This window comes from Palaemon carinicauda, chromosome 26 (assembly GCF_036898095.1).
Source record: "Palaemon carinicauda isolate YSFRI2023 chromosome 26, ASM3689809v2, whole genome shotgun sequence".
NCBI classification, from domain to species: Eukaryota; Metazoa; Arthropoda; class Malacostraca; order Decapoda; family Palaemonidae; genus Palaemon; species Palaemon carinicauda.
The window spans coordinates 58,474,900-58,487,399 of record NC_090750.1 but is presented as its reverse complement, the minus strand read 5'-3'; the positions used below and the strand labels follow the sequence as shown (position 1 = coordinate 58,487,399).

At 31.5% G+C, this 12,500-nt stretch overlaps 1 protein-coding gene across 1 annotated transcript in view; it reads right to left on the bottom strand.

Annotated features, from left to right (window-relative positions):
• Window positions 1-11,855, bottom strand: part of LOC137620172 (homeobox protein EMX2-like) — a 110,458-nt gene extending 98,603 nt beyond the window's left edge. The window contains 5 exon segments of the mRNA XM_068350416.1: window positions 10,455-10,629; window positions 10,632-10,691; window positions 10,693-10,884; window positions 10,886-10,935; window positions 10,938-11,855. Coding sequence (XP_068206517.1) covers window positions 10,455-10,629; window positions 10,632-10,691; window positions 10,693-10,884; window positions 10,886-10,935; window positions 10,938-11,028 — 568 coding nt within the window. The 5' untranslated portion in view covers window positions 11,029-11,855.
• Between the last annotated feature and the right edge of the window lie 645 nt (window positions 11,856-12,500).

Below are 12,500 nucleotides of genomic sequence, written 5' to 3'. Positions count from 1 at the left end.
ACCTTCTTCTAAAAATGTGAACAATGTAATCAAATCTTTATTTTTTTTTTTTTACTGGGAAAGAGATTCCTAAATATACTCTCGAATACATACAATAATTATAACGTTTAAAATGCGTCCGGAAAACTAAAATTACTGCTAGAACTTTAGCTCAGACTGCATCATGGTTCCCTAGCGGTATGGGACCAGAAAAGCAGCCCTTAAATTGAAGTATAAAGTAACGTCGGCCTGTAGACAACGTAATGACCTATCTGGTTGCGTTAACAAACTAACTTCTATTTTAATCTGCAGCAAATTTCTCTTCTTATTACTACTTAAAGATAAATAGGCTTGGGAGCCGGCCCGCTTGAATGAAAAAGAACACACTAGCTAGGCATATATATATATATATATATATATATATATATATATATATATATATATATATATATATATATATATATATATATATATATATATATATATAAACACACACACACACATATATATATATTTATATATATACGTATATATATATATATATATATATATATATATATATATATATATATATATATATATATATATATATATATATATATATTTATATATATACGTATATATATATATACATATTTATATATATATATATATATATATATATATATATATATATAAACACACACATATATATATATATATATATATATATATATATATATATATATATATATATATATATATATATATATATATATATATATATATAAACACACACACACACACACACATATATATATATATATATATATATATATATATATATATATATATATATATACATATATACATATATAAATACCAGCACGCTATTTATCCACACAAAACTCAGTAACAAAATCCCCAATTTGTCTCTCCTTCAAACTATTAAACTCAATCTTATCATAACAATTTCATTGATGCTGACGTAACGCATATATCCCATTTTCCTCTTTGGTTATAAATTTGCTCTTAATTTCCTCCGTACTGTGACTCTCAATGCCCTTTCCAATCCCCACTAAAGTATCCTTCATCTTATTTTTTTTTTGAGAATCATCCTCCCACCTCCCTCGATTGCTTACCAGGTAATTGAAGTTACACTTAATAACCCGAGCGAAGCTGATGACACGGTCCCTATGTCCTTATCGACCAAGGGGTGCTTCCAACACCTCGGGGATGCACACAGCATGTACTTGCTGCAATTAGACCAGCCTTCAGACACTTAATAACGATGCTATCGGAGGGCGAATGGATGGTCGGGCTTCCTACCGACGCTTGGGGAGACACCCTAGAATTGCAATCAGAATTTCGGTCTCACCAATCTATGATTTATAAAGAGAATTTCCTCCGATTCGAATGCCCCTATTATCAGGCGTCAGCTATAAGGTTTCTGGCTGGGTGTTAATGGAGACCAGGGTGCTTTTGTATTACGTAGCAAAATATAAGGATCAATTTTGATTACTGCTAACATCCGGTGAAGGTTTCAATCTACCAGAATTAAGTTTGGGGATTCGTCTGTGATCTCCTTGAGAGATATGATTCTTTAGTTTACACATTTTCAATTTCTTAGATTTTTAGATACGCAATGATAGAATTATTATTCTCAGGGAGTAAGGAATCTCCAGTGACACACATCAAGTTTATACTGTTTTATATACCTAATGATATAATTATTATTCTATGTAAATAAATCTAGCACTCAAATTAGTTTAGGATTTTTTTTTTTTTTTTTTTTTTTTTTTTTTTTTTTTTTTTTTTTTTTTTAGATTTTTTAATAAATAATGACAATTATTCTCATCGACTAAGGACTCTCTATCTACACATATTCACTTCCTTCAGGTTTTTAAATACATAATAATATAATTATTATTCCGCTTGAATAAGTCTGTCATTGAAATTATTTTTGGAATAATTTGTGATTAGTGAAAGAATAAGGTTCCTCAAGTTACACGTATTCAGGGATAATTTAGTGTAATGATTCTCTAGTTTCAACACATTGATTTTATTAGGTTTTTAAATACATATTGATATGCTTATCATTTCGAGTAAATAAGTCAAGCACTAAAATTAGTTTAGGCTTAATTTGTGATCTATGAGAAAGTAAGAATGTTCTAGATTAAACATATTCAGATTTTTAAGTTTTATATTATTATTATTATTATTATTATTACTTGCTAAGCTACAACCCTAGTTGGGAAAGCAAGATGCTATGAGCCCAGGGGCTCCAACAGGGAAAATAGCTTAGTGAGGAAAGGAAACAAGGAAAAATAAAACATTTTAAGAAGAGCAGCAATATTGAAATAAATATCACTTTATAAACTATAAAAACTTAACAAACAAGTGGAGAGAAATAAGACATAAGATAGAACAGTGTGCCCGGGTGTACCCTCAAGCAAGAGAACTCTAACCCTAGACTGTGGAAGACCATGGTACAGAGGCTGAGGCACTACCCAAGATTAGAGAACAATGGTTTGATTTTGGAATTTCCTGCTTACTACAGCTAAATACACAATGATATAATTATTATTCTACGTAAATAAGTCTGATATTGAAATTATCATATAAGTTTGGTAATTAACAAGTATTCAGTTACTAACAATTATTTATGCAATCAATTTACACAGCATATTGATGTGTTAACGACATTTCCAAATCATCTACTGATTCTTGGCGTGTTGATAATTTTCCATATGAATCCGGAATATTCATTATCAGTTTCATTGAATATATAATTACATAAGACTCTTAGCCCTTGGGCTTATAGCATCAAGTTTTTTCCAACTAGGGTTGTAGCTTAGCAAGTAATAATAATAATAATAATAATAATAATAATAATAATAATAATGATAATAATAATAATGATAATAATAATAATAATAATAATAAAGATGCTCTCCAAATTATTTTTCACTAATGTACACTAAATCAGTTCGAGTACAGGCTGCATAGACCGGACAGAAAAATTGACAGTCTATACATTCTTTACTGCACTTCTAAAACTTATAGTCCTTTCACATAGTTTCTCTATACAAGCTCAAGTAACGCTGAAGATATTTTCCTAATGATTTAAATATCAAATCAACCATTTTATGGGATTTATAAAAAAATGACCCTCGAATGTTTAATCAACTTGCACTGATATCCACATATTAAAGTCTTGCGTAATCTATAACAGACAAAGTTGATTATAAATTGACTGTAACGCAGATATAAAGCCTCCGGCGCTGTTAGTGACTCCTAACGAGAGAGGAGAGAGAGAGAGAGAGAGAGAGAGGAGAGAGAGAGAGAGAGAGAGATTGGATGAGAATTGCTATTTTTATGATTGATATGGTGAGAATCATTCATCTTGATAATTATCGTGATTTTAAACAAGATATGTAGTTGATATATATATGTATATATATATATATATATATATATATATATATATATATATATATATATAGGCCTATATATATATATATATATAGTATATATATTCATATTCATATCAATATATAAGAATATGTATAAAAATATATACATATATATATATATATATATATATATATATATATATATATATGTATACATAAATATATATATATATAATATATATATATACATATATATATATATATATACATATATATACATATATATATATATATATATATATATATATATATATATATATATATATATATATATATATATATATATATACTGTATATGAAAATACTCATCACCACCCTCCTACGCCTATTGACGCAAAGGGCCTCAGTTAGACTTCGCCAGTCGTCTTTATCTTAGAGTTCTTAAATCAATACTTCTCCATTCATAATTTCCTACTCATGCTTCAAGAGTTGGTAAACGACATACACATAAATACGTATATTAATATACTTCACTACTCTAATTTTAATCAACAGGCGAAATCTATGATTCATAATCTAAATGTATTGATAATCTTACATAAAATAATACTCGCAACAATTTAATTACATAATTCATTATCTTCACTTGACTTTCTACTTATCCCTTCATATTTCACCTATTTACCTTTCTTTAGGGTTTAGTTACTATCCCATTTTGTTTTCAAAAGAGTTACCGACCATTTTTTAAGTTAATTTTTTGTTCATTCCCTTTTCGCGCTGGGCTATTTTTTCTTGTAGGGTGACCTGACATTTCCAACTAGGGTTGTAGCTTGGTTATCATTATCGATAATAATAATAATAATCAATAATAATAATAATAATAATAATAAATAATGAGTAATGATATTTATAAGTTATAAATAATAATAATATAATAATAATAATAATAATAATAATAATAATAATAATAATAAGCTGTATACATTCATCTAACATACCACTGAAATAAAATAACTTCACCTTGTATCACAAACCGAAAATTTAGCAACATATTAAAATTTATATATGTATATATATATATTATATATATATATATAAATATATAATATATTAACCTGAAAAAAAAATTTCACATTAGCAGGAATGGAAAAAAACATCCCTTTAAAACAAAAATATTAGTATTATCTCCACAATCGATCGATTATAATGACAGACAATACCCCACACATATGCAGTCACTTCGTCTACGAAGGCCAATATTCAAACAATTTGATATATACCACACATGCGCTCACGTTGGGCGGGGGGGTGGGGAGGGGGAGTTTGGCTTATTTCAAGGGGGGGGGAGCGGGAAAGGATGGGATTACTAAGGTGGTATTTACTGCAGGTATTACCTGGGAGGTGGAGAATCGAGTGTCGGGTGTGCGGTAGTATAGTTTGGAAGTTCAAGGTAAATGTGGAGAAACTACAGTCAGGCTAATGTCATTTTTAATCATTATTATTATCATTATTATTATTATTATTATATTATTATTTGCCAAGCTACAACCCTAGTTGGAAAGCAGGATGCTATAAGCCCAAAGGTTCCAACAGGGAAAATAGCCAAGTGAGGAAAGAGAATAAGGAAAAACTGGAAGAGAAGTTCAAGAACGATGATAACATTAAAATAAATAATACATACATAAACTATATAAACTTCAAAATAATGTTTAGTTTACATATGTATACGTGTATATATATATATATATATATATTGTATATATAAAAATTCAGATAAAGACAACTCTTATATATATATATATATATATGTGTGTGTGTATATATATGTATCAATATATATATATATATATTGTGTGTGTGTGTATATATATGTATCAATATATATATATATATATATTATATACATAATATAATATATATATATATATATATATAGAAATATATACATATATATATATATATAATATATATGCATATATATATATGCATATATATATACTTATTGTTAATTTCCCTAACAAATCTCTAAAGACCCTAACGCGCCAGTAATATTCTCCTTTTTTAAATCACGCCAGAATCCCCAAAAATGTAATTATAAGATATAAAATATAATTCTCTCATATTTAACTATTTATCTACTACAGATACTGCTAGGTAATAATACTATTTAACTTCAATTAACCTATAAATTAGTAGATAAAATAGTTAATTATTAAGTTGGCGTAACCTCGTTTATTTTATATATTTTCAATCTTTTCTTAATATAAAATTCTCGGGTACGCTGTTCTATATTATTTTCCTTTCCTCTAGTTTTCTTTTATTGTTGTTGCTATTCTTGAAAGATTTTATTTCGATTGTTTATTACTTCTCTTGTAGTTTATTCAATTCTTTGTTTCCTTTCCTCACTATGCTATTTTTGCTTGTTTGGAGCCCTGGGGCTTATAGCATCCTGCTTTTCCAGCTAGGTTTATAGCTTAGTTTGTAATAATAATGATAATAACAATAATGATAATAATAATAAAAATAATAATAATAATAATAAATAATAATAATAATAATAATAATAATAAGATAATAATAATAATAATAAATTCAGTCAACATTGACACGTACCGTAATCAGCCCACCGGCACGCCCTCCCTCACCACAAAAAAAAAAAAAAAAAAAAAAAAAAACTTTCATAATATGTATTTGATCTTCAATAATATTATATTTGCAATTGGTTTATCGTAGTTGACTCGGTAGATTGCGTCAATAAATAGTTACCAAATTGGATGGGAGTGGAAGATTATCAAAAATGACCAATAACTAAAAAATAAGTTTTCCCAATTATTGACACTTTTGACGGTATTGTATAAAAGTCCAAGACTCAAAGTGAAGGTGAGTTTGTAATCAGAAAGGATAAACCCAAATCATGATTTTCTATCATGAAAATTGATCAAATTCAGTTATTCATCTGGACTGTTCAATGACGATGATAAAAACAGTAATGATACTAACAGTAACAACATCAATAACAATAATAATAATGAATAAGAATCGGTACTATAATGACGATATTAAAAATGATAATATCACACAACAACAACAACAACAACAATAATAATAATAATAATAATAATGAATAAGGATTGGTATACAATGATAACAATGATAAACTGATAATATTACGCATCATCATCAACAACAATGATAATAATAATGAATAAGGATTTGTACTAAAATGATAACGATGATAACACTCATAATAATATTACACATCATCATCAACAACATAATAACAATAAATAAGGATTAATAACATAATGGTAACAATAAATACAATGATAATATCGTTGATAATAATAATGACAATAGTAATTAAGTATTGCTACTATATTTTTAAGGATGAAAATCTTAATCGAATTGAAATTTTCAAAAGAGCCTCTAAGACAGTTCTATTCTAAAAAAAAGACCAAATAACTAACCTATGATATTTCCCAATTAGTAGGGACTTAGTTGAAAGAAAATTATGTGATATATGTATAAAAATATCACCAGTTATAACTCCCTACGAGATGTGACTTACAATGAGAGCAAAATATATGTGAGATAGAATATACAAGTTAATTTTAATATTTATGACGATATGATATTTCATTTTGTATCATTATCATCATCATCATCATTTATTATTATTATTATTGAAATAAAATGTACAAGTAAATATTAATATTTATGACAATATATTTCAAATTTTCTATCATCATTATTATTATTATTATTATTGAAATAAAATATACAAGTTAATATTAATATTTATGACGATATGATCATTAATATTTTTCTATTATTATTATTATTATTATTATTATTATTATTATTATTATTATTATTATTATTACAAGGTAGGATACAACCCTGGTTAGAAAACCCAGATGCTATACGCACAAAGGCTCCAACAGGGAAAAATAGTCCAATGAGGAGAGGATATAAGAAAGTGAATAAACAGTAGTTTTAGACAGAAGTCACATCACAGCAATTGGTAAAGTGTCCGTAACCAATAATACTTGTAAAGAAATTAAATCGAATTTTCATCTGCTATGACAATTGCATTACATATAACAATAAAAAACACTGTATTATTATTATTATTATTATTACTTGCTAAGTCTACAACCCTAGTTGGAAAAGCAAGATGCTATAAGCCCACGGTCTCCAACAGGGAAAATAGCAGTGAGAAAAGGAAACACGGAAAAATAGAATATTTTAAGAACAGTAACATTAAAATAAATATTTCCTATGTAATCTATAAAAAGAAAACTTTAACAAAAGAAGACGAAGAGAAATTAGATAGAATAGTGTGCCCGAGTGTATATAGAAAAGTTATATCCTTTTCTTATCTATTGGGTATATTTAACCAAGCCATTTACCGGTGCTACTCTCACCATTACGATGTTACAAGAGTGGTTATGTTGTTTGGAGTTATGTTCACATAACAAATAATAATATAAAAATAAAAATGAATAGAAACAATTCTGCGGCTTATTTCAAATACTATCCAGTAGTGGTAGATTAATTTACTGTTATTACTATAAGAGTAATAACAATTGTTGATAGTAACAATGACAAGTCTTATTATTGGTATTATATTTATTACTATCATCATTAACAATTGACCCACTGCTGATATTATTATTATTATTATTATTATTATTATCATCATCTACTGTTTTGTAGAAATGATTTATTGTTAATTGATTCTCATCAATGATTTATTTCCTTATTTCCTTTCCTCACTGGGTTATTTTTCCCTGTTGGAGCCTTTGGGCTTATAGCATCCCGCTTTCCATTCTAGGGGTTATAGCTTGGTTAATAATAATAATAATAATAATAATAATCTCTTATAGAAATATATGAAATATTATCAAATCTCTTCTACCTATTGTCATTATTATCAATAATATCTTGGTATAGAAAAATATGAAATAATATCATCATATCTCTTCTCATTGTTAGAACTGTATCTAATGATAATTAGCAAAAAAATGTACATTACCAATTTTTTAAATTATTATCATTATCACTTGCCAAGCTACAGCCCTAGTTGGAAAAGCAGGACGCATAAGAAGCCCAGGGGCCCCAACAGGGAAAATAGCCCAGTGAGGAAAGGAAACTAGGAAAAAATAAAACATTTTAAGAACAGCAAAAACATTAAAGGAAATATTTCCTAAACTAGAAAAAAACTTTAGCAAGAAAAGGGAAGAGAAATTAGATAGAAGAGTGTGCCTAAGTGTACCGTCGAGCTAAAGAACTCTAACCAAGACAGTGGAAGACCATTGGTATTCATCAAATACAGATAGTTGGCCAGATACAGTTGGCATTTTAAGCTCATGACCCCATCTCAGAGATCAGAGGCTGGGAGCTTACAACAGTCCATAGAAATCAGCTACTATTATTACTAGCTAAGTTACAAACCTAGTTGGAAAAAGCAAGATGCTATAAGGCCAAAGGCTCCAACAGGGAAAAACAGCCCAGTGAGGAAAAGGAAAATTAGTCAACAGGAATATATTCACATAAACGTTTGCGACTGGAACCTTTGCTTTATCCAAAAAAATATTATTTTTTATTGACTTACTGATAACAATAGAATTTAATCAAAACCTAGTTTTGAATTATTCCTTGTTTTAACTATCACATAGTATTTTTATTAAGTTCCTGATAAAAAATATGATTTAATCAAAAGCTCCGTTTTGAATTAACCTTTGTTTTACCTTAACAATCGCATAGCATTTTTATTAAGTTCCTGATAAAAATATAATTCAATTAAAAGCTACAGTTTTGAATTAACCTTTGTTTTACCTTAACCATCACATAGCATTTTTATTAAGTTCCTGATGAAAATATAATTCAATCAAAAGCTACAATTTTGATTTAACCTTTGTTTTTACCTTAACCATCGCATAGCATTTTTATTAAGTTCCTGATAAAAATATAATTCAATCAAAAGCTACAGTTTTGAATTAACCTTTGTTTTACCTCAACCTTCACATAATATGGAGTGAAATGAAGCTTTTGAATTTAATTTCCACACTTCCCATTTCAGATACAGGCAGATGCAGGACCCCGCCAGGACAGATGGGGAAAAGTATGGGGTAGTGCTGGGGGCTTGGGGTATGGGGTAGTGCTGGGGGCTTGGCCTAGGTTGGGGGAGCTCCCACTGGGGTATGGGAAGGGGGGGGGGGGGTGGAAATGGTGGAGGGGAGGGGGGTAACGCGTGTGGGAGAGCCAAAATCGAAAGATCCCTGGATTTGAAAGATCATTGTTTGTTGTTTGGGGGTTTGGCCTGAGCCGGGCCTATCAACATCACAACCGCTCGCTGATTTTTAGTTTATCCAGTTTGTATTAAAACTGAATTTCTGTCAACGACTGAATTTTCGATGTAGTTCTGGTGTTATAAACCAAATAACTACCAATCAATCATTAATGATTTTTAAATTTTTATGATTAACAATAACTAACTATAATTACCAGATAGTTAATAATCTTTCATAATTTTAAATTCTTGACAGACATATACTTCTATGAAGGAAAACATGTGCAGATTGGAAAATTTTAAGACTACACTGGTAATCTAAACGCTTATTTTTATTTATACAGTTTTATATTAAACTGACTTTCTTTCAACAACATTGTTCAATGTAGTGCTGGTGTTATGACAATTAACTATAACTACACATAATTACCAATAATTGTCAATCCATCAACCATAATTTAAAGTTCTTGACAGAAATATATTTCTCAATTCTTGCTGATTGGAAAATTTTAAAACCTCCCCCTGGAAATTTACTTGCTGATTTTTATTTATGCAGTTTGTACTAAAACTGAATTTCTGTTAACAACTTGAATTTTCAATGTATAGTTTTGGTGTTATGATAACTAACAACAATTTCCAGATAATTACCAGTAACTACTACATAATTACCAATCATTCCTAATTGAAAGTTCTTGACAGAAACCTACTTCTCTCCGAAGGAGATCATTTACTAACTGTTAAATATTAAACCTCGCCTAGAAATCTGGAAAACTTTCAAACCTCACCTGGAAATCTAGGAGCAAAGAGTCTTCCATGCCTGGACAGAAGCCACGGGTACAGCGGGAATTCTCTGGGTCCAGGTGCCGGCGGTAACGGCGTCCCCAGGTGGGACATCTGCCCCAGTAGGACAGGGGGCACGGCCGACGGCAATCCATGGGCGCCTCCTGGCGGCAGCAGCGCCGAGCGAGGTTGAGGGCGTGGGGCACATGAAGGCCTGGAATCGAGTGTAGATGAGGCGCCGAGAGAGGGGTGGTGCGCTAACGACGTAGGCACAGACACAGGTAAGGACGTAGGCACGAAAGGATGGATTGGCTCCGGGACGCGGACGTGGGTCTTTTGTAAATCTTGCACGGATTCGATCGGGCTCTTCGTTCTAGGGCTGCCCCTCGGGGAGCCTGGAGAAGGCGGCGGAGACCCACGGGAGTCGACACTGCCCCCGCCCGACGATGCTGTCTATGGAGAAGCCCAGCTTGGGGCGGGGAGGGCGTGTGGGAGAACGGCTGACGGCGTAGGAATCATGACCATTGCGAGGTACCACACGGCGCCAGGAGCAGAGCAGCAGCAGCTGCACATCGTCATCACTTACTGGAACGCCTTTTTTATTTTTTTATTTCACTAGCTACCTTTCAGAGACCACCTATTCAAACACCACTTCCCTGCTGCTTCTTCTTCTCTCTTAGTCCTCTTTTCTCCTCAAGCAACACACGCCTGGCCCTCTTTTCTGGTCCACATGTAACAGTAACACCGAGAGGCCCCTCGATCACACGGTTTGCTGGTCCCAGAAGTTCCCATCAACGCGTTAGAAGGGGCCAAACAGGAAGGCCCAGATAGCAATGTTGACACTTGTACACGATGTTGACTACATGATCATCAACACGAGGCGTCTCGTGTCGCACCGAGTCGCCATGCTGGGGGACTGAGCCCTCATTGGTTACTCCGTCTGACCCCAGGTACAAATCTAAACACTCATTGGCTCTGGCGATGTTAACTTTTGAGTGATCCCGCCCACCCCAATTTAATGAATACGTTATCTCGACATTACACCAAATATAATGGTAATAAATCGAAATGGTATCACTGTTAATATCTCTCTGATTATTATTTCTACTTATTGGAACCGATTCCCGACGTAATGAAATCTTCAAGAGCAGTAAATAAGGCGAGAGAGGGAACAATCTTAACGTCTGGCACAAAAAACAAAAAATTCTCGCCAACTAACGTCCTCTCGCGGCAGATGTCAGAACAAATAAAAGGGGTGTGGCCTAAATGGAAGCCGCACCCTCGAAGGGGCGGAGCTTCGTAATGGAATACAAACAGTCCTGCTATTGTTATAACAGGCAGCGAATTATGAGAAAGCTGGTGGGGTCTCTTATATCCAATTGGCTGTGTCAGATTCACCATGGCGTCGGCTTAAGTTTCCCCCCGTCCACAAGCATCGAAGGCTTGGGGAAGCATGTTTATTCTAACACTGGATTATTAAACAAGGCTGGAATGCTTGCCAGGCGTTACAAAAGATGGATGTAGATAACACATGTTCAAGACATCTCTCTCTCACACACACACACACACACACACACACACACACTAGTGCAATACCACAGAACAAAACAGTTTACTGTTAAGGACAGTACAATTAGCCATAACTACATTTAAACTGGAAATAACTATGTCATGTCTGTTTCAGCGCCAAACATCAAATGCCTTTCAGCAGGCTCCTCATATGGCAACACCGATATGGCTCAGTTGCCACCGTCGGGGAATTAACTGACCATTAATGTAATCAATTTTAACCGCAATTATATTACTTCACAATTACATTTGAGCTTCCCTTTCAATGCCATCATCCGGCAGAGAGTAGTGAGATAATTCTGTTCATTTCTGCCTTAGTGCTAGGTTTCAGAATTGACAATACGTTTATAATGAATGAAATAACTGTATATATTATTATAGGTTTGGATTTGAATATATTGTATATACACATACACGCTTATGTATAGAGTAATATATATGCATTTGTAAGGATATATGTAAAAGTGATTATATATATATAT